General features: G+C 34.4%; 2 protein-coding genes and 1 long non-coding RNA gene across 5 annotated transcripts; 1 reads left to right on the top strand and 2 right to left on the bottom strand.

The window, feature by feature from the left end:
- Window positions 1-212: 212 nt before the first annotated feature.
- LOC103983184 (uncharacterized) lies at window positions 213-3564 on the bottom strand. Its single transcript, XM_009400376.3, has 2 exons — window positions 3312-3564; window positions 213-513 (listed from the first exon to the last, which is right to left on the bottom strand). Exons 1-2 carry the CDS (start codon window positions 3475-3477, stop codon window positions 422-424), a joined length of 258 nt encoding a protein of 85 aa, XP_009398651.2. The 5' UTR covers window positions 3478-3564; the 3' UTR covers window positions 213-421.
- A 283-nt stretch (window positions 3565-3847) lies between these two features.
- LOC135635686 (early nodulin-like protein 14) lies at window positions 3848-4650 on the top strand. Its single transcript, XM_065146936.1, has 2 exons — window positions 3848-4096; window positions 4196-4650. Exons 1-2 carry the CDS (start codon window positions 3913-3915, stop codon window positions 4552-4554), a joined length of 543 nt encoding a protein of 180 aa, XP_065003008.1. The 5' UTR covers window positions 3848-3912; the 3' UTR covers window positions 4555-4650.
- Window positions 4651-4986: 336 nt separating this feature from the next.
- Window positions 4987-20560, bottom strand: LOC135635687 (uncharacterized). 3 transcript variants are annotated; one of them, XR_010495705.1, is made up of 5 exons: window positions 19588-20560; window positions 18821-19285; window positions 17889-18137; window positions 13659-13766; window positions 4987-5710 (listed from the first exon to the last, which is right to left on the bottom strand). It is a non-coding gene; the product is annotated as an uncharacterized LOC135635687 (long non-coding RNA). The 3 variants fall into 3 exon arrangements; XR_010495704.1 differs by lacking the exon at window positions 17889-18137; XR_010495706.1 differs by lacking the exons at window positions 13659-13766; window positions 17889-18137.
- Between the last annotated feature and the right edge of the window lie 2193 nt (window positions 20561-22753).

The raw sequence follows: 22753 nt of genomic DNA, 5'->3' as shown, positions 1-22753 counted from the left end.
GTTTAAAGAGATAAAATGATTATTATTAATAGTATGAGAAGGGATAGAAACAAATTTAAATTTTAGACTTTTATAAAAATTACAAATAAAGATTCAAACACTCCTAATTTAACTAAATATATAATTCATAAATCTCAGGTTACTTTTTTTAACACCTAGAGGGGAAAATATATTGATTAAAAATGACACTTTCCTGATCAAAAAACAACACATTGTACCAATTTCGAGTACTTGGAAAATTAATTTACGTACCGAAAGTTTTATGTTTATTTTTGTCAGCATCCATCCTTCCATCCTGAATCAGGTACGGATTCATACCGACAATGCAGAGTTTGATCCACAACCCCTACCCTACCTAAGATTTGATTGATGACGAAGTAAAAAGAGGCAGTAACGATGATATGTCACCCGTGTGAACAGGTTACTTGATAGTTGGCTGACCGGAAGAAAGCCGCTCACTCCGTGCTTGATTAGCCTTCTCCATATAATCTTGATGGGACTGATGCCTTGTCCCTGCGGTACAGACCACACAGGAACAGGAAGATGGATGGGTGTTTGTTAGATCACGAGGCATCCTAACAAAGAAAGATATAACAGCAGCAATAAAACAAAGAAAACGCAAAATGAACCATTTGACTCAGAGAATAGATACTATGCAGGCGTGTTGTTTACTGTCCACAGATGTAAAAGACATGAACACGCCATCAAATCTACTCACTTGAGTGGGAAGTTTGCTACAGAGTACAAACTGCATCTCAAAATTGAAAAGGGGATCAGACACTGTGTAGAAACTCGTTATCTACGGAACACCTAAACATGCTCGGGACTGGACTGTCTTAAAACCTATAAATCTAGTTAAGGAACAGATTTCCTATCTCAAACACATTAATATCAAGCAACTACAGAGGAAAAACAAAAAAGGCAAAAGGAGCGATAGCCAGCTGCAAAAATTCTAAAAATTTCTCATCCATCCATCTCGTTTGTATCTGCAGTTCTCCTAGCAAACTAAATCATGGTTCCTAAACTCAATCCTACTCCCACTTAGCTTAAAACACTTTAGGCTCTAACATTTATTTTGTAACTCAAATTTAAATTAAAGACTGATTAAATTCTCACCGATCATAGTGATATGAGCAAACAACAAAATAACATGAAAATATATGACGTCCCGATTCAATCGCATGCTAGATGTGTGAGGATGGATATGATTGTATATAAGACTAGATGTGATGGTTATTAACTTCGGGTTAAGTATGGCTATGTGATTTCCCAAAGATGGAGTTGAAGATATGACATGGTGTGGAGCTATTATTGTACCGAACCTTACATGACCTTACCATACATAATTTTAGGCTAGGAGTTGGAACTTTCGACTTTTCACGAAAGTTAAGCTTTCGAGAGAGGAAAATTGTAACAACCTGATTTGGTTTTCCATTATAGGTAGGGGATGGAAGCGATTCTATATAGGACTAAATGAGGTTACCTTAATTGACTTAGTTTATGCATTTTGGACCATTTGGTTCTAGACCTTCCAAGTTAATGGGTCAGGTTGTTCTATTGAATTAGGACATGACAAAATACATCTTGTATATAGCCAGTAATTTTGATTTAAAAAATTCAATCCTTGTTCATACATGATATCTTCTAGAAGACAACCAAATAATTATGTTGAAAGACTACCTATACTCTATGGCCTTTGCTATTAGCACACTACATAATAAGTATCATGTCATATGTTGATGCTCTCTCTATGACTTCGACTAGTACACTTATATTGGACCATTCTAATTATTCCCTTCTTTTATATGGTAAGCCCCTTAAAAAGTTGTAAATTAATTTCTTTTCTTCTCTGCATCCAACTTGTTTCTTTTGATTCTTTCTTCTATAGAAATGAGTATAACATCTTCCTTCGAGACATGAAAATCAAAGCCCCACGATTAATATTCACAACTGAAGTGAGATAACTCTTCTTACATCCTTTCATAGGCTACTATCAACATACGCAGACATAGTCCAAATTAAAAATCTAAAATATGAGCTTTTTCTGCTAGCAGAATTATATGAAGCCAATGTTATCGCCAGCATGCATGATAGTAAATTCATGAACTGCCTTCATCCAATTTCAACAGGTAACCCTTTCAGATGCTACTGCAAGGGGGGGGCACACACTGGGTCAACAGTCACAATATGATGGGTGACAACTAAGAAGCAAAATCATGAAAGATCTTCATCCTGTAATGTATTGAATGTACTTTATAAAGGTGGGCAATCTCACATCAGACTTGGTGGATTCTCTTCCACTACCTAATCATCCACCAATACTTTTGTTCTACAATATCAAACCCATTAAGGTTCTTAAATCCATACTTGAATAGTGAAACACCTATAGAAGTGATCTGATAGGAGTGAGCAGCTAATTTGGATAAACAAGAATTCCAAAGATTATTAGCTCCAACATGATCAACAAAATTCTCGTCTGATCTCACTACCAAAAAGCGATCCAATAGTAGTTATCAGCTAATTTAGATCCAACACAATCAACAAAATTCTTATCCGATCTTTACTATAAACTTCATTCAAACAATCCCAATCATGTATGTATTAGATCCAACACAATCAACAAAATTCTTATCCGATCTTACTATAAACACACTCAAACAATCCCAATCATGTATGTATATCAACAATAATATTCCCATTCTAAAAAAATAAAAAGCAAAAACCATGGCACAAGGGTGACACTGACAACATCTACTATTCTATAACTACTATTCGGTTTAGAGAATCCGTCAACACCTCTGACACAAGAGCTTCAAGGTGGAAGATCTTAATCCCCATTGTTTACCTCACGGCCCTGTAGATTACCAAATTACGAGCAAAGAAATCTAAAAGATCTCTGCTAATGCTGGTGATAAAGCAACAGTTGCTTCACCATCAATTCAACAGCAAGCAATCCGTTTGATCTCGAATCACACTCGCCAAAGAGATGATAATGTAATCGATCAATGCATGACTGGGCATATGATGCAGTAATTGAAGTTCGCATTGAATCTAAATGTGAAGGGCACGAACAGATCGATATACGTATCTTGAAAGGCGAGACAGTATAGCAATCGTAATCTAAATATAACAAAACCTAAATCCATGACATCTTCGATCGGAGATTGCCGCTAGGATTGTTTAGAGAGAAAATTTTCCTGTTCTTAGGCAGGTGATAGTAGCTAGGATTTCCTTCGTTCATGGTCGAGAGAGAGAGAGAGAGAGAGAGAGAGAGAGAAAGGGAGGGAGGTATTGGAACTGAAGTGATGTACCTCGATTCATGAGGAACCAAGGGACGGCGAAGACAGCCGAGATGACGGCGATGCCAGCGAAGACGTGCTTCTTGTCGCCGCTATATAAGTAGTGCTCCAACCGAGCCTTAAAACCCCCTCCTCCTCCGCCACTACCGCCAGTGGTTTCAGCGGCGCCGCCCCCCATTGCCCTCTCGCTCCCTCCTGCTGCTCCGGTCTCGCCGTCGTAGACCAAGAAAGCAGCCGCACTCGGAAACCCTCCCTCCCGCTGAGTCGCTTCCTTGTCGATCCCAACCGAGCCACATTTGGATGAGTCCACTCGCAGCTTTCCGGATTCGGATTTCAACAATTCAACCCGAATAGAGTCGGATCCGGATTCACCTTCTGGACCCGATACCGAACGTTGAACCCCAACATCGGATTCCCAAATCCCCAAGAAAGGTACTCGACCGTTGCTCGCCTGCTGCAACAAAAATGCACGCCTGTCTCTGAGCCTTCTCCAACGGCTACTGCCTCGTCCTCTTCCTCTCCCTCGCTTTAAGTAGAGCTCGAGTGTCCTCAGTCAGCACGTCAACCAATCTTTTTCTTTGCTCCCGAGAACCTCTTCTCTCTACTGCTCTCGATGGCGTCTTCGAGATCTTCATCGCTCGTCTGCATCGCCCTTCTTCTCGTGAGCATTACCAGCTCCGAAGCAAGAGACTTCTTGGTCGGAGGCAATGTCAACGCGTGGAGAGTCCCACCCACCACCACCGATTCCCTCAACCAATGGGCCGAGAAGAACCGGTTCCAAGTAGGCGACTCCCTCGGTAATCTTCTCTCATCCTTGCGTCCTTATGAACTTTGGTGAAGAGCAGCGAAGTACTAACGCTCAGGGGACCTCCGGCCGATGTTCCCTTCCTGCGCAGTTTGGAGGTACGACACCGGAAAGGACTCTGTGCTGCAGGTGACCAGGGAGGCGTACCTGAGCTGCAAAAAGACAAGCCCGATAGCGGAGCACAAGAACGGGGCGACCGTGGTGGAGCTGCATCGGTCGGGGGCGTACTACTTCATCAGTGGGGCGGAAGGCGCGTGCGAGGAGGGGGAGAAGCTAATCGTGGTCGTGATGTCGGAGCGGCACTCGCTTCGCGGCCTCGCTCCGGCTCCCTCCCCCGCAGAGTACTCCGAAGGCCCAGCGATCGCACCAACCAGCGGCGCTTCGAGGATGGAGAAGGTCCTGAAGAGTAGCGTTGCAGGCGCTCTGCTGGTTCTGGGGATTGTACTGTGACAGAGAGAGATTGCGTTCGTTAGTCCTTGGTGATGCGCATCATGAGTCTTGATGTATGGTTCTTACATTCTTTTATTCGACATATATAGTTTATTATTTGTGAGCTATACGTCATGAATTGAGATTATATTACACGTCGTCTGCAATCTTTCTTGAACCGTAAGCCATCACCTTCCTCGCCTCGGCTCACGTCCGATGGCCGCGCGTCCACGGGGAACGGGTCAAACGGCGACGTGTCCCATGCAGCATGCACTCGCGCTTGCTGCAGGACGAGCTATAACAAAATCTGAGAAGCGGAGGAAGCACAGACGAGAGACGAGCGAGCGAGCGAGCAGATGAGCAGCGTGAAAGAATCGATGAGCAGCAGCGGGGAGACGATAGGGAAGGGGCCCCGCCGCCGGCTGCGGCGACGCCGGTGGGATCCACCGAGGTGCTGCAACAGCGGCGGAAGTTGCCGCACAGGCCCACCACCATGGCCGTCGGCGGTTTCCTGATCGTCGCCGCCATCGGCTACTTCGCGCTCTACTCCAAGTCGAAGCCCGGCACCACGCCCGCCGACGTCACCCGCGCTACCATGACCGGCAGCAACTGGGCACCCAAGTCCAAGTAGATCGACGGCTCTCATGCCCGTGAGTGGAATCGTCCTTGTGTTCCAAAGCTCTGCAAACCTTTCTTCTTCTTTCTCATCTATAGGTTTGAATAAGTCGTCAAGCTTTTTGTCACCCTGTATGATGAATTAATCTGGTCTTTTTCCCCCTAATAATTGCGACGACCATTCCCTCAGCAAACTCTGTGATCAAACAAGATGGACATCCCCAAGCAATGCAAATTCATTAAGAACAGAATCATGAGTTTAACCATCCTTGTGCTGCTAAATTAAGAACAAGGCCCTCTTCAACAATGATCATAAAAAAATGTACAATTTGCAGCATGAGTTCTATTTGTCATGACTTATATTTCCTTCATAATATAGGTCTTCACAATGCAAAAAAATAAAAAGATAATATCTTCCTGTATAACCATCCAACTTGATCTTTGGAAAAAGGTTTGGATTGACTTCTATGCTAAATGTAGAGTTAACATGATCGAGTTCCTAAGACAAACCTACTAGTCTTTGATGCCTGGCATCCCTCATGTCCTGGTGAAGATTACAGTTCTACAAATAAAAAGATGGTCAGTTAGATAGCAATAAAGTGACTTGATAGATGGATTATGGGAAAGCATACAGCAATTGCAACAAGGACTATGCAGAAGCAACAAGAAGCACTTTGAAATGAAAAGTTCTAAGCTGGTCTTGGAAAATAAGAACAATGATACAATTCGAGATCCAGAGAATCGATAAAAACAAAAAACTAAGAACAGCAGTTGTGAATCCTCTGCCAGTTTCAATCACAGGGTAAATACATTTAGACCAGTCATTTGTGTTCATTGAAATGGATCAATACCGATTTAATTTACAATAACAACAAACAACAACAACAAAGCTGTCCCAATTATTTAAGATCGACTACATGGATCTTTTACTATTATTAAGATCGATGAATTATAATGAAATGATACAATGCAATACAAACACCTCCAGGTTGCTTGTAAAAAGAGATGATCCATTGTACTGCTGCATCAAAGGAAATGAAATAACCAATAGCAAAAATTAAGATATTCCTGATTGGACAAATATTTGAACTTCAGTGGATTATGATTTGCCAAAATGTTTGACAGAATAATACAATAATTATTAAAAAAAAAAGAAATACAACTATGATGTGTATATATTGGATAATAATAATAAAGTATAAACCACTCTTTACATCAACCAAATGACATGCTAGTTGGAAGTTGCACCATAAATTCTACTGAAACAGAATTAATCTTGAAATATGATGGCAGGCCTTGAATGATTCAGTTAAACCTGCAAAGATGAAGTCTGTAGTTGTCCTGTTGGAAAGAACTTGATTCTTGATTCTAGACACTGGGTTCTCCCTCCTGATTCACTATTGAATCAGCATATGGAAGGTCGATAGATGGGGACAGGTGATGCCTTATAGAATAAATAGGAATGACTAGGGTGAAGGGAAGATTGAATCCTCCAAACCCTATTTCAGTGGTGCCCCTCTCATTATGCTCACAAATAAAGTGGTCTGCAAACAGTGTTGTTCATGACTGCAGATATTTTTGAAATCACTACAGTGTGGGGAAATAAGCGAAACATCTGAAACCAAGTTGCCACCGAATGGATCTGCCACCATTTACATGGCTCTGCTGAATGTGTCAATTAACACCACACTTGGTGAAAATATTCATATTTATTGTCACTACAAACAAAGTTATCTAAAACTTCCTGTCCATTATTAAATATAGCATAGCATTTCATGAATGAACAAAAGAACTTGAACCATACATTTCCTGCAAAATTTGGTTCCGCAACTTCTAAAGCATATTGAGCAATCAAATTTGAGCCACAAATGCAAAGGGCCTTGTTGAACAAACTTATACAAAGCATTAGAATAATTATCAAGTTGGTGTTGAATCTCGGATTTTGATGATGAAGTCAATTGATGGGTTAATTGATCTAATCCATATTATTGAGTTAAGTGTGTAGGACTAACTATGATAGCTTGAAGACATAAAGCAAGTTTACCGGAGTCAAGTTCGATGGGTGTTCGAGAGTCTACCGAAAGTCCGAAGAATCATCAGAAGTACTGTCGAAGCTTTCGAAAGTCCACCAGAAAGATCATTGGAGGTTCGCGGAGATCACCGAGAAGGTTCAGAAACTTGCCAGAGACTCGTTGAACTCGCCACAAGATCAGGAGCCTGCTAGGAGTCCATCGGAAGAAATCCGAGGGTGTATCGGAAGTCCGCCAGAAGTTCATCAGAAAGCTCACCGGAAGGAAGCTCAACATTGCCAGTTAAAAATTTGCTTAGGGCTATGTCTTAATTTCGTAGTTTATATATAATTTGGGTTAGGATTAAGGGTTAATCTTATAACCCGATTGGGGGTCAATTGGGCCTGAGTTTGGACTAGTTTGGGCCAAGTTTGGAGCCTAACCAGTGAGCTGGAACAGTCCAGGCGGTGGCACCGTCGGACTGGGCGATGGCATCGCCCAGAACCCGAGAGGTCTGGCGGTGGCACCGCCAGTACACTGTCAGTGTCATACACTGACAGGCGATGGCACCGCCAGCATTGGGAAACCCAAAAGTAATTCAAATTTAGAGTCAAAATTTGAATCTTCTTGGGGCCTATAAATACCCCTCAATTCTCAACAGAGATTACACCTTTTTGAGAAGTTAGAAAGTGAGAAAAAGCTCTAGCAAAATCTTGTTTTCAATAGCTTAAGTGTTCACCTCCCTCTTTCTCTTTGAAAAAAATCTGTAAGAGTATGAACCACTTGTAAGAAGGTTGTAAGAGGGGTATTTGGTCCTTCCCCTTCAAAGTGATTTGCTAGTGGAAGTTGGGAGCCTCATCAAAGAAGACTTCGAAAGTGGATGTAGACCATTTGACCAAACCACTATACATCGTGGTGTTCCTTGAATATGTGAGTGTTTAATTTTCTGAACCATTTCTCTACTTAGCTGCAAATCATTCAGTTTTCATTTCTCTACTCTTGACTACCTTTAGTCGAGCTATTTTAGCTAAGTCATCCTTCGTCGAATTGCAATCTCTACATATTTACGAAATCGATTTCAAACTTACGAGTTTTAATCTGCTGCACTAATTCACCCCCCTTACAGCCAAATTCATGAGCTTCAAAAAAAATTTACATATGGTGCCAAATAGATGATGGTTCTCTCATTTAAAATTATATGATATAGTATCAAATAGGCAAGGGTTCTCTTAGTGTTTTGAACCAATGAAAGCTAGTAACTCGGATGTAAAGAAGTTAGTCAAAGAATAAAGGATTAGATTAGTAACTTGAAATATAAGAATACTTTTAGGGAAGAGATTAGAATTGGTAAACATTATGATAAGAAGAAGAATAAATATTATTTGCTTCTAAGAGATTAAGTGAATAGGAAAAAAATCTAGAGAGATTGATAGTATTGGATTTAAAATTTGGTATATTGAAAAAGTTAAATACAAAAATAGTGTATGAATTGTTATTGATAAGAATCTTAAAAGCAATATTGTAGATGTAAAAAAATTTGGAGATAAAATTATAGTTCTAAAATTTGTGAAAGAACAAAATTTTTTTAATGTCATTGATGTTTATGTCTCTCAAATCAAATTGGATGATCAAACCAAAAGAGAATTTTGGAAAAGATTAGATAATATCATTCAAGGAATGCCTATAACAAAAAAAATCTTGGAGGAAATTTAAAGTAGGGAAAACATATAGTGAATATAAAAAGGTGCATGTGAACTTTGATTATGGGGATAGGAATACAGGTGAAAGTATGATTTTAGATTTTATAAATTTATATAATTTTATAATTATAAATACTTATTTTAAGAAGAGAGATGAATATTTAATTACTTATAAGAGTAGTCACAATTATCGTTAAATAATTTTTTTTCATAAATAAAGTTATTTATAAGAATTGTAAAATTATACCTATCGAAAGTTTGACAAATCAATATAGGTTAATGGTATTATATATTTATTATAGAAAATGGAAGAAAAGAAAAGTAGAAAAAACTACTAGGACTAAATGGTAAAATTTTAAAGATGATAATATAAATACTTTTAAGAATAAGATGAAAATGAAGACAACTTGAATTTAGATGAAGATAATATTAATACTATTTGGACTATAATGACTAATAAGATTAAAAGCTTTAATAAAGGAGTTTCTTAGTGAAACTAAAAAGAGAATCGTAACCTTAAGATAGAGTTGATGGTTGTACGAGAAAGTTAAAAAAATAATTTTTACTAAAAGATCATGTTTAAAGATTGGTAAAAATCATAAAAATAAGAAAAAATTAAAAGATATAAAGAATCTAAAAAAAGATTTAAAAACGATTAGTATGATAAGATATAAAGTTTATGATAATTTTTAAATTAAATTAGATACTAAAAATTATGAAAAAGATATATATTAAATTGTTAAAGCTAGGGAAAGAAAGTGCAACGATTTAGGTAATATTAGATGCATTAAAGACAAAGATCAAATAATACTTGTTAATGAATTATTCTTTAGATTAAGATTAAGAAAAGATAAAAATTTATCTTTAGAAATTATTTAATAAATATTTTACATAGGACTTAGATTTGATAATAAATAATAGTGGAAGATTCAATAATCATATATTTATTCATAAAATTAGAGTTAATGAAGTAAAAGACGCATAAAAGAAGAAAATAACTAAAAATGTAGTGCTTGATGATATCCCTATTAAGGTATAAAAAAGTTTAGGGGACAAAGGAGTAACTTGGTTAACTAACTTATTTAATAAAATCATAAGATTCAAAAAAATACCTAATGAATATAAAAAAAATTTAGTGCTAATTTATAAATATAAGGATGACATACAAAATTGTTTAAATTATAGAAAAATTAAAATAAGTCAAACCCTAGGAAAGAGTTATCAAAATAGGATAAGACTTGAAACAAAAATCTTTAAAAATCAAGTTGGTTTATGCTTCAAAAAGATCAACTATAGAAACTATTTATCTATTAAGATAATTAATGAAAAAGTATAGAGAGAAAAAAAATTTACATATGATTTTTATTAATTTAAAGAAAGCCTATGATAGAGTTTATTATGGTAGGTTTTAGAAGAAAAAAAATGTGTATCCACTAATTATATTAACATTATTAAATATATATATAATAATATAGCTACTAGTATTAGAATTATATGGAGTGTGTCTAGTAAATTTTTTATTAGTTTATGATTATACTAAAGATCTACATTAAGTCTCTACCTTTTCACATTGATAATAGATAAACTTACTAATCACATATATAACAGACATCCCTTGTGTATGTTATTTATTGATTATATTATCTTAGTTAATGAAAGTCTAAGTGAAATTAATTATAAACTTGAGCTACAAAAGCCAACCTTAGATTAAGTAGAACTAAAATCGAATACATAAAATATAATTTTAGTGATTTTAGATATAAACAAGAGAATATAGTTAAATTGGATGGACAAAAAATCCCTTTGAGTAAAAACTTCAAGTATCTTGGATCAATTTTTTAATAAGATAAAGAGATTAATAAAAATATTATTCATAGAGTAAAAACAAGAAGGCTAAAATGATGAGAGGTGTCAAGAGTCTTGTGTGACCATTAAATACCTTGAAGATTAAAAGAACAAATTTATGGAACAGTTATGAAACTAATAATACCTTATATATTTGAGTATTGGGTGATTAATAATAAATATATATATAATTTAAGTTATCGAGATGAGAATGTTGAGATGGACATATAAAGTTACTAGGAAAGATAGGAAAAGATATATTTCTACTCATGAACAATCAAGTATCGCTTCGATAGAGGATAAGATGAGAGAAAATTATTTAAGATGGTATGAACATGTGTTGAAGAGATCTCTTAATGTGATAATCGAAAGATGTAAAATAACTAATGTTAATAGTATAAGAAGAGATAGAGAAAATTTTAAAAAGACCTTAATATAAACTATAAATAAAGATTTAAATACTCTGAACTTAACTAAACATATAACTTTTTACATATCTCAATGATAATAAAAGATCCACATAGTCGACTTCAAATCCAAATAGTTAAGAATTATAGCTTTATTGTTATTATTGTAGTGCAAACAATTTCACATGTGGCCACAAGATGAGACAATCATTTTCAAAGTCTTCAAGCTTGTGGTCCTTTACTTCTTAAATGATTATTGTTAACGATATGAGGAAAAATAAAAAAGATTTAAAAAATAAAAAGCATATATAAATAAGAAAATAAATAATTTCACTCGTGAATAATTAAATATGTTACTTTAATAAAAATATAAAATGAGAAAGATTTGAAATGTACATGTGCTTAGGAGATCTACAAATGTGATAGTTAGAAAAAACTATATAATTATTATTAACGGTGTGAGGAAAAATAAAGGAGATAAAAAAAATAGAAATCATAAATAAAGTTTTAAATTGTTTTAACTAAAAATATAAATCGTTATAGATATGTAAAAGATCATATAGCTAATCCTAAATTATTAAGTTTTTTGATATTGTAGTGTCAAGAATTGTGTCATCAATATAATGATACAAAAAATGGAACAAAAAGAACCAACATAATTGCAAGTAAAAAAATAGTTGTTACCATTGGAGTATCTAAGAGTTTCTCTTATCAGTCTTCTCTTCTAGTCATAATGAGAAATAGATAATGTGACGAGAAGAGCTTGATTCAATTGCTCCTTTTCTCTTCTGTTGATTTATATATTTTTAAAGCAGTACTAGGCCATCAACAAATGCAGTTGCATATAACACAACATTGTGTAATAACTACATGCGGTATATCCTTTAAGACAAGAACCAAGTGAAACCAAATTTAATTGGCAGTTAATCCACATAGCAAGAGCAACCAAATAAAGTTCAAGATAATAGAACAGCTTTTATGCTGAAAATAACATGCAATAAATAAGAAAGAAAAAGAAAGACCAAACCCAAATATTTGCAGTTAAATCCATTGTATATTATTCTTGAGAACTTTGGTACCAATCCTCTCTTATCGATAAATAAAAATTATTTACCAATCATAAAGAGTTGAATGTAACACTTTAAGATAATAGTAGAAAACAGCAAAGAAATTTCAATTAAAAGTTTAGAATAGGATGGTCATGATCGTATAGGAAATATTGGAGATTACAAGAAATAAAACAAACTCTCTGAATCGATAAAGCCATCAAAACGATTGCAATTTAGTGTCACTTTGACATCCAACATTTAAGTACAAAAAGGACTATGGAAGAACTTTGTAACAAGTGAAATGTAATGAATACATACATGCGAAATCATTTTTTCCCTTTTGTTTTAGGTTTTTTTTTTTTAGGTTATTATGTTTTGTCAGGAAGCCAAGAGATGGAAGAAGTTAGCTAGAGATGATATTTTTATTATGAAAGAAAAAATGATAAAATGCCAGAAGATGAGGATGCAACAAAACTAATTGTATGTATCACTCGATCTTTTCATTATTGTTATGGTTCTTATTAGTTTATTTTCTTAAGTTTAAATTTTTATTAAGAATATATTTATTTTTATTACAGGAACAAATGAAGAATCTCAAGGCACAACACCCTGAACTTGCAGCAGCTGATATTTCTTCAAGTAAAGATATCGTTTATCTAGTATTCGAACCAGAGAAATCAGGATATGTGTGATGTTATCCAAATATTATTATTTAATAATAATAGTATCCAAATATTATTATTTAATATCTATGACCGCAGAGTATGAGAATGAGAAAGATAAAGAAATTCGACAACTGAAGGAAAAACTCGAAAAAAAATACTCAAGATATGGAAGAAATACAAACTCAATTATAAATACTTGTGGATGAAAAAATTCCTCGAACAAATAATATAGGTAAAATCTAAAACTTCTTTTATCTTATGATTTTTTTTTATTTATATTTATGAATCTAATTAATATTATTCACCCTATGCAGGTGTCAGTCTTTGAGAGAAGTGCGAAGCATCTCTTTTGTAATTTTTTTTATATTATCCTACTCAAAACTTTCGAAAGAAAGGTTGTTTGTTTGCATTTACATATGAAATTGAATGTATTTTTATATCAATTGATATGGTTAATAGAAGAATATTATATTCTTTTTTGTGAATCATGAATTACTGTTGTAGTTAGTATGTACTGTTGTTGTGGATGGTTATTCATTGGATTAAAGTATTTATTTATGTAATTTAATAGTAGCATAAATATATGAATTATTAATGTGATTATCCTTCTGTAGGATAAAAGTATCTATTATTGTAGTTGAAGAATTACAGTAATAACTAAACTATTACAGTGTTTGTCATATGATGAACAGTGGACCACGATCGGAAGTACCATCTTCCGAACAACTTGTGGAGCGGGAGAAAACAACAAAAGCTAAAGATGGGGCAAGTGACCACCACCACCAACCTAGCAAAGATAAAAACAACAAAAGCTAGATGGAGAGATTAAGTGCACCTGAGAGATACGAGCGATGATTCATTGGCTTCTTTCCACAAAAGCTTGTCGAGATGAATCGATCAGGCATGGGGAAGGGCAACAAAGCTCAACCCTTTACGCTCGTCGCTGGCTCATGGAGAAGAACAAACATGAAGGTTGTTAATACTAGCTATGATTCCTAAACATGGACTCAGTGTTGAACTTGATAGGAAGAGGGGATAGAGATATCAAACAGAGGAAGAGTAGGACAAGCTTAAATCTTCTATATTTCTCTCAACAAAAACTCTTTATAATTTCAGAAAACTCTCTCTTTCATGACCCAACATATGGGGTTTATATAGTCCCCAAAGATATATTACATTAATTGTATTCAAGATGAATTATTCTCTTTCAAGAAACCCTTTCAAGTTTCAAGAACCAATAACCAATTTGACTTATCTCCCTCTTAATGCAATGAACCTTTCTTTTAATGAAATGAACCTCTTTATGATACTTGAACAAGTTTACTTCCAACATTCTCCCCTCTTAAACTTGTTTCATCTAGCATGCCAAGTTTCATTCGAAGTTGTTGAAATATTTCAAATTTGAGAGGTTTTGTAAGTATATCAATCACTTGTTCACTTGTCTTGACATGATGTAGCTCCACTTTTTATTTTTGATATGATCTCTTATGAAATGAAATCTTGTATCGATATGCTTCGATCTTTCATGATAAACTGGATTCTTGGCTAAGGCAATAGCTGATTTGTTATCAACATAAATCTTGGTTGACTTCTCCTGTGACATATGAAGTTCTTGGAGTAATCTTCTTAGCCAGATTGCATGACAAACACTAGAAGAAGCTGCTATATATTCTGCTTCACATCTTGGTAGAGCAACGATCCATTGCTTTTTTGAAGACCAAGTGAATATAGCTTCATCAAAATAAAATACAAATCCAGTTGTACTCTTCCGATCATCGTAGCTTCCAACCCAATCACTGTCACTATATCCAATAAGATCCAACTTTTTAGATGATGAATAGAATATTCCATACTTAATTATTCCTTTAATATATCGTAAAATTCTTTTAGTGATATTTAAATGAGATGTCTTAGGAACTTCCATATATCTACTTATTAAACCAACTCCAAATAGTATATCAGGTCGAGTGCATGTCAAATACCTTAAACATCCAACTAGACTTTTATAATAAGTTGGATTAATGTATTTACCTTCACCTTCCTTAGTCAACTTGTGCCATATTCAACAGGTGTATCTGTAGGATAACAATCTTCCATAGAAAACTTCTTTAAAACCTCCTTTGCATAATTTTCTTGTGAGATAAAAATTCCTCCATTATCTTGTGTAACTTCGATACCAAGGAAATAAGTCATTAAGCCCAAGTCGATCATCTCAAACTCCTTTTTCATAGAGTACTTAAAATCTTTAATCATAGAGCTACTATTGCCTGTAAATATTAAATCATCTACGTACAGACATACAAACAAGATATCTCCATTAGAGTTAGATTTTGTATAGAAAGCATGTTCATGTGGACATTTAGAAAAATCATTTTGAATAAAATAAGCATCTATTCGAAAATTCCATGCTCGTGGGGCTTGTTTAAGCCAATAAAGAGTTCTCTTTAACTCGTATACTTTGTGTTCTTGTTCATGAATAATAAAACCATGGGGTTGTTGAATATATACCTCTTCTTCAAGAACTCCATTAAGAAATACTGATTTGACATCCATTTGTAAAAAAATTTATTTTATTTGAGCTGCTAGAGAGATAAGTAATCTTACTGTCTCCAATCGAGCAATTGGCGCAAATACTTCTTCATAGTCAATCCCATATTGTTGTTTATATCCCTTTGCAACTAATATGGCCTTGTATTTCTCCGCCTATCCTTTTGCATTTCTTTTTGTTTTGATGATCCACTTAACACCGATAGCTTGGTGGTCTTTTGGAAGTGTAGTAAGCTCCCACGTATTATTTTTGTTAATTGCATGAGTCTCTTCATTCATAGCTTATCGTCATTTTTCATCTTTATAAGCTTCTTCAAAGGTTAATGGATCATATCCTGCAAAAAGACAAAATAAAGAAAGTTCATCATTGTTAGTATCAATCCTTCGAGTCACATCATATAGGTCATGAATTGGTCTTGTCCTTCTTATAATTGGACTTCTTGAATCATGTGACCTAGCTGATCTAGGTGATGATTCCAGGAAAGCCACTTCGGTGCTTGCTTATTTTATATCATCTTCTTCTGAAGTTGTAGCTTTCTTATTCTGCTCATCATTTTTCCAATTCCAAATCTATTGTTCATCAAACTCAACATCTCTTGACATCACAACTTTATTTGTGATAGGATTGTAGAGTTTGTAACCACTGGAATTCTCTGGATAACCTAGCAAAATGCATTTCTGACTTTTATCCTCCAATTTTGTTCTCTTTTCTTCTGGTATCTTGGCAAATGCAATACTTCCAAAAATCCTCAAATGATCAACTATTGGTTTTTATAAGCTCTATGCTTCTTCTAAGTAACATTACCAATTCGCTTTGTCGGAAACTTGTTAAGCAAAAAAACTGCACAAGCAACAACGTCACCCCAAAATTCTTTCGGAATTTTTCTTTCCTTTAATATGCATCGGACCATATTAAGGATAGTCCTATTTTTTCTTTCTGAGACATCATTTTGTTGAGATGTGTATGGCATGGTGAATTGATGTAAAATTCTATTATTTCTATAAAAACTTTCAAATTCATTTGATATATATTCACCACCCCTATTTGTTCTTAAACATTTAATCTTACAATAACTTTGTCTTTCAACCAAATCCTTAAATTCTTTGAATTTGCTTAAAACTTCTTTCTTTTCTTTTAACATGTAAACTCAAGTTTTACCGCTATAATCATCGGTGAAGGTAAGAAAATACCTGCTTCCTCCAAGTGATACTGGATTGATAGGGCCACAAACATCTGAGTGTACCATATCAAGTCGATGTCATGCTATTTTTGTTTTTCTCACTTTGAAAGGCTTTCTTTCTTGTTTACCCATCACACATACTTCACATAATTTTGATAGGCGATCAATTTTTGGCATTCCTGTCACCATATTATACTTCTCTAGAAATTTCAAAGCCTCAAAATTTAAATGAGCACATCTAAGATGTCAAAGTATAGAAATATCCTCAATATCAGCTTTAAAATAATTTGATTGATCAAAAATATTTAAATGCAGAGGAAACATTCTATTCTTTACCATTTTCACATGTGATATCAATGTTTTATTCTTATCACGAATTGAGAGAGTCATATCTTTCATCTCAATATCATAACCTTTTTCAAGTAATTATCCCAAGATTAGAATATTATTTTTCATATCAGGAACATAATAAACATCTGAAATGTATAATTCCTTGCCATTATTAAGTTCAAGGAGAATTTTACCTTTGCCTCTTACTGGTCTTTGAGACAAATCACCAAATGTAATGTTCCCGGAATAACTTGTATCCATTTATAAAAATAACTCTTTGATGTCACACATGTGATTTGAGGCTCTTGTATCTAGATACTATATCATAGACTGATTCTCTTTCAAATTATCATAACTCATTATTAAAACTTGATTTTCATTCTTTTATTCTTCAACAAAATTTGTCTTATCACCTTGATTGTTAGGATTATAATAACATTCATAAGAGTAATGTCTATACCTTTTATAAATATAGCATTGTATTTCAGATCTTTTAGAGTTTCTACTCCACGGCCTCGGCCACGTCCTCAACCATAACCTCGGCCTCTTTGGCTAGAATTTTCTTTAACATTTTCATTGTTTGGATATTCTTGGTTGGTCTGATTTCTAACTCCTCTTCCTCTTTGTCCTCGTCCTCTTCCTCTTTGAGAATTTGATTCTCCTTTATTTTCAAGAGCAAACTTAGCTTATAGTTCTTGCTCCATAGTTTTGTCTTCTCTTTTTGTAATCCTTTGTTCATGAACTTGAAGGGAACCCATAAGTTCTTCTAAAGACATTTTTTCTAAATCTTTAGATTGTTCAATCGCAACAGCAATAAAATCAAATTTCTAATCTAGAGATCTCAATATTTTTTCTATTACTCTCTGATCATTTATTTGTTCACCATTTCGTCTCATTTGATGAATAATAGAAATGATTTTTTAGAAGTAATCAGAAATAGTTTCAGAAGTACCTTATTATAATTTTTCAAACTCGACTCATAAAATTTGTAGACAAAGTTTATTTACCTTATCAACACCACCAAATGCCTTTTGAAGTATTTCCCGAGCCACCTTTGAAGTATTTGCTGGAGCGATGATCTCGAATAGTGAATCATCAAACCCTTGGTAAATCGTGAACAAAGCCTTTTTCTCTTTTATCTTTCTTTCTTTGAGTTGTTTTCTTCCTTCTGCATTCATTGCTCCTTCTTCTGCTAGACTTGGTTCAGCAAATCCATCTTTTACAAACTCCCATACATCTTGGGAGCCTAGAAGAACCTTCATTTGGATGCACCATATGTTATAAATTTTTTTTGTCAATCAGGGGATCTAGAGTTAGATGTCACTTGAAGAAGATGTCATAGCTTAACCTATGCTCTGATACCAAATGTTGAACTTGATAGAAAGAGAGGATAGAGATATCAAATAGAGGAAGAGTAGGACAAGCTTAAATCTTCTATATTTCTCTCAAGAAAAACTCTTTACAATTTCAAAAAACTCTCTCTTTCATTTCATTACCCAACATATGGGATTTATATAATCTCCAAAGATACATTACATTAATTATATTCAAGATGAATCATTCTCTTTTAAGAAATCGAACCAATAACCAATTTGACTTATTCTTTCATAGACTTTTAATCCATTTTTTCTTCTTGATGTAATGAATATCCCTCTTGATGCAATGAACCTTTCTTTTGATGAAATGAACCTCTTATGATACTTGAACAAGTTTACTTCCAACACTCAGCACCAAACATCATCAACCAAAGAAAAGACAAGCAGCAAAAACAAACACACACACACACAGGAATGAAAGAAAGAAGTAAAAATCTCATCGTCCGAACCAAGAAACTTTTCTCTCTCTAAAATAATGCAAAAATATGGAATCCTTGTGTGATAAGATGGTCTTAAAAGGGAAACAAGCAGCAAAGAAGAAGGCAGAAAGCAGAGATGCTTACGAGCAGCGAGTCTTTGTTCAAGTTGGCAAAGTAACAGCCCATCAAGGTGGTGAGGAAATGGTCTCGAGCGCAAACGAAAGAAAACACAGCTAGATGGCCAGGAATGGACGATGGTGGGCATGATCCTCGGGGAGCACCTTCTCTCCACGGATCCTCACAGCTTGAATCCATGTTTTGTTGAAACGCTCCAAACCCTATCCGCAACAGGCAAGAGACAAGGAAAGGAGAGGAAAGCAAAAGCAAGAAGGACGACAGAAAATGCGACATACAAACCACAGCAATGATGGAGCAAAGTGACCACCACCACAAACCTAGCAAAGATTAAAGCAACAAAAGCTAGATGGAGATTAAGTGTACCTGACAGATACCAGCGATGATTCATTGGCTTCTTTCCACAAAAGCTAGTAGAGATGAATCGATCAGGCATGGGGAAGGGCAACAAAGCTCACCCCTTTCCGCTCGTCGCTGGCTCATGTAGAAGAACAAACATGAGGGCTGTTAATACTAGCCATGATTCCTAATCACGGACTCAACCACTCAAAAAATTGCCATTATCGTCACCAAACATCATCAAGCAAAGAAAAGACAAGCAGCCAAAAAAATAAAACACAGGAAAGAACGAGAGAAAGAAAAATAAATCTCATTGTCCGAACCAAGAAACGTTTCTTTCTCTAAAATCATACGAAAATATGGAATCTTTGTGTGATAAGATGGTCTTAAAAGGGAAATAACCAGCAAAGAAGAAGGCTGAAAGCAGGGATGCTTACGAGTCGTGGCGAGAGCAGCGAGTGAGTCTTTGTTCAAGTTGACAAAGCAACAGCCCATCAAGGTGGTGAGGAAATGGTCTCGAGCGCAAACGAAAGAAAAAACAGTGTGATGGTCGGGAATGGACGATGGTGGACATGAACCTCGGGGAGCACCTTCACTCCACGGATCCTCACAGCTTGAATCCATGTTTTGTTGAAACGCTCCAAACCCTATCCGCAACAGGCAACAGACATGGAAAGGAAAGGAAAGCCAGAAAGAAGGACGACAGAAAAGATGGGAGAACACCAAGAAGGAGAGTGGAATTGGTCAAACAGTGTCTTCCGGTGAGGCGGCACAGCCTGCTTCAAGGTGTAGTACTGTACTCTTTCTATTCTTTCTCTCCGGCTTCATTACAAACAGGGCAGAGACGGACAATACCACTCACTCATCCATCGCTCTCTCTCTCTCTCTCTCTCTCTCTCTCTCTCTCTCTCACTTCTCTTTTCAACAGTCGCGCTTATTCCTACAATTTCCCAATTTCTAGAACTTTATAAGCATTAATGAAAGGAAAGAGAGAAAACCGGAGAGGCAATTAAGCACGCGCTTCTTCACCCAAGCAAATCCGACGAGCTGATAGGCAGATAGGATATGACTGACAACGAAGCAAAGCAAAACATCGCAACGCGGCCGCCGAAACACTGAAGAAGTACAAGGCAGGCTCGGGAGGTGGGTTAGACACGTTCAATCACTCTCTTTCTCCACCTCTCTCTCTCTCTCTCTCTCTTCTCGCTTGGGGAGGGGAACGCATTTTCAAGTATGATCACAGAAGAAATAACAGCGAAAGGTTGACAACAAGAGATTTGAGCACGCAACGGAAACAGCACCCCGTCATGCCATTTACCCCCGGCGTGTGCTCACTCTCTCCTGTCAACCTGCTTCGCTTCGCATCCCTTCTCAAACCCCGTCATGCCAAGTGCAATCCACCCCTCGAGATTACATCTCCTTCCCATCTCCCTCTCCCCCTACCTTCTCCACCGCCCCCTCCCATCACACAGTGTGGCTGTCCACGTCCTAAATAGAGGGAGGGGTGCGGGATTAGAGGAGCGATTAGTATTAATTTAGAAATATATTTGAAATGCTTATTGAGATCAATGTAAACTAGTATTTAATAAATTTTTAAATCATATTTAATTTAAATATTATATAAAAAATGCTTAAATACAAATATTATCGTAAGATAGTATTATCATCTCATTATTTACGAGATATTAATATTTTTTTATTCTAAAAGTACTTATGATTTTATCTAAAATTATCAAAATGATTTAGTGATAACTGCGATGATTTATATTTTTTATAAGATAAAATTGTATTTATTTTATTTTAAAAAAATATTTTTTTATTTATTAATACAAATATATTTCTTATATATATATATATATATATATATATATATATATTGATTTAGTGATACCCATCAAAGTAGGTTGACAATATGATGGGTCCCATTGACATGATAATATCTTTCCTTTTTAAAATAAAAAAAATTATATAAATATTAAATAATGTTAAATGAAATAAAATAGAACCCACCAAATAATCCCAAGAGGTTAAAAAAATTCACAACATAATAATGTGCTAGTAGTTCGAAAAAAGTTTGAATTGATTTCTTAAAAATTAACTTGAGTTCAACTCAATTGCATAATCAATCCAAAATTTTCATATTTGAAAACTAAATTATCCTAAACTTATAAGAAAGCAGAAAAAAAAATACTATGTCTTAAATTACATGCTAGTAGTTTTGGAAAATGTTGCATTGGTTTGATTAAAATTAACTCTAATTATGTTCAAACTATTCTCGATCACATATTCAACACAAAAATACTATTTAAAAAAATATTCATCCTAAATTTATATATAAATAAAAAATAAATATATTATATCTCACCCTAATAGTTTAAGAGAAGTTTGGGTAGGTTTAATAAAAATTTAAAGATTATACAAGATCACAGATTTAATAAAAAAAAATATTATATCTTAAAAATTAATTATTCTAAATTAATATTTAAAAAAAGTGATAATAGCATATTAATATCTTACCCTAGTTTTATAGGTTTGATGAAAATTCAAAGAGTTACACTCCAGTTACACTTGATCATAACCTCAATATAAAATTTTAAAATTTAAAAATTAATTATCCTATATTATTATTATTTATTTTTATTTATTTATTTATTTATTATTATTATTATTATTATTATTATTATTATTATATTAGCATCTCACTCTAGTAATTCAAGATAAGTTTGGATAAATTTGATAAAAATTTAAAGTGTTATACTCAATCATAAATTAGACATAAAATATCTTATTTCAAAGCTTAATCACCCTAAATTCATACCAAAATATTATAAGTGATAACAATATATTAACATCTTCACTCTGGCAGTTCAAGATAAATTGGATAGATTTAAGGAAAATTCAAGAGAGGTGCACAGGATCACATATTCAAAAATGATACTAAGTATATTACTATTTTACTCTAGTAGATCCGAAGAACTTTAGATAAATTTGACGAAGGTTTAATTGCATTCGATCACCAATTCAACCAAAAAATACTCTCTTTAAAATTTTATTCACCCTAAAATCATAAAATAAAATAATACTATTAAATACTTTAAAAATGATATACTAATAATTTTGGAGAAATTTAGATTAATTTGAAGAAAATATATTGATCACACTTGAGATATATTAATGATAATTTGAAGAAAATAGTAATGATATACTAATTACTATTTTACTCTAGTAGATACATTTGCTCATAAATTCAACAAAATCTAACTTGATCAAATCCAAATCGTCTGTATTGGACCAAATCGATCCATGGATATATGGCTTGAAATAACCTAATTCAAAAAATATTATTATTAAAAAAAAAAAAGTGTCCCTTGAAATAAAATTATCATATATTGGGGCAAGCCCAATACTTTCAGCTTTTCTGATAAATTATCCAATTATTTTTGCCTTTATGGGTGCCGTTTTGTTCCCATCACTTTTTCTCCTTGCATTCTTCCGTACTTTATGGTGCCTTTTCTTCTCTCCTTTTTTCCCCCACAGATGAAACAGAATCTTTCGGAAGAATAGGATGTACTTAATCGAATCGCTTTTGTTGTTCTTGACAAA

The sequence above is a fragment of the Musa acuminata genome, chromosome BXJ3-4 (assembly GCF_036884655.1).
Source record: "Musa acuminata AAA Group cultivar baxijiao chromosome BXJ3-4, Cavendish_Baxijiao_AAA, whole genome shotgun sequence".
In the NCBI taxonomy this organism is placed as follows: Eukaryota; Viridiplantae; Streptophyta; class Magnoliopsida; order Zingiberales; family Musaceae; genus Musa; species Musa acuminata.
This window is presented reverse-complemented; position numbering and strand designations above follow the sequence as displayed.

Bases quoted from the DNA above. Each gene is read 5' to 3' on its own strand.
- LOC135635686 (XM_065146936.1), top strand. From the start codon at position 3,913: ATGGCGTCTTCGAGATCTTCATCGCTCGTCTGCATCGCCCTTCTTCTC. The intron at 4,097-4,195 runs GTAATCTTCTCT...CTTCCTGCGCAG, and splicing joins CCAAGTAGGCGACTCCCTCG to TTTGGAGGTACGACACCGGA.
- LOC103983184 (XM_009400376.3), bottom strand. From the start codon at position 3,477: ATGGGGGGCGGCGCCGCTGAAACCACTGGCGGTAGTGGCGGAGGAGGA. The intron at 514-3,311 runs GTACATCACTTC...TCTGTACCGCAG, and splicing joins TTGGTTCCTCATGAATCGAG to GGACAAGGCATCAGTCCCAT.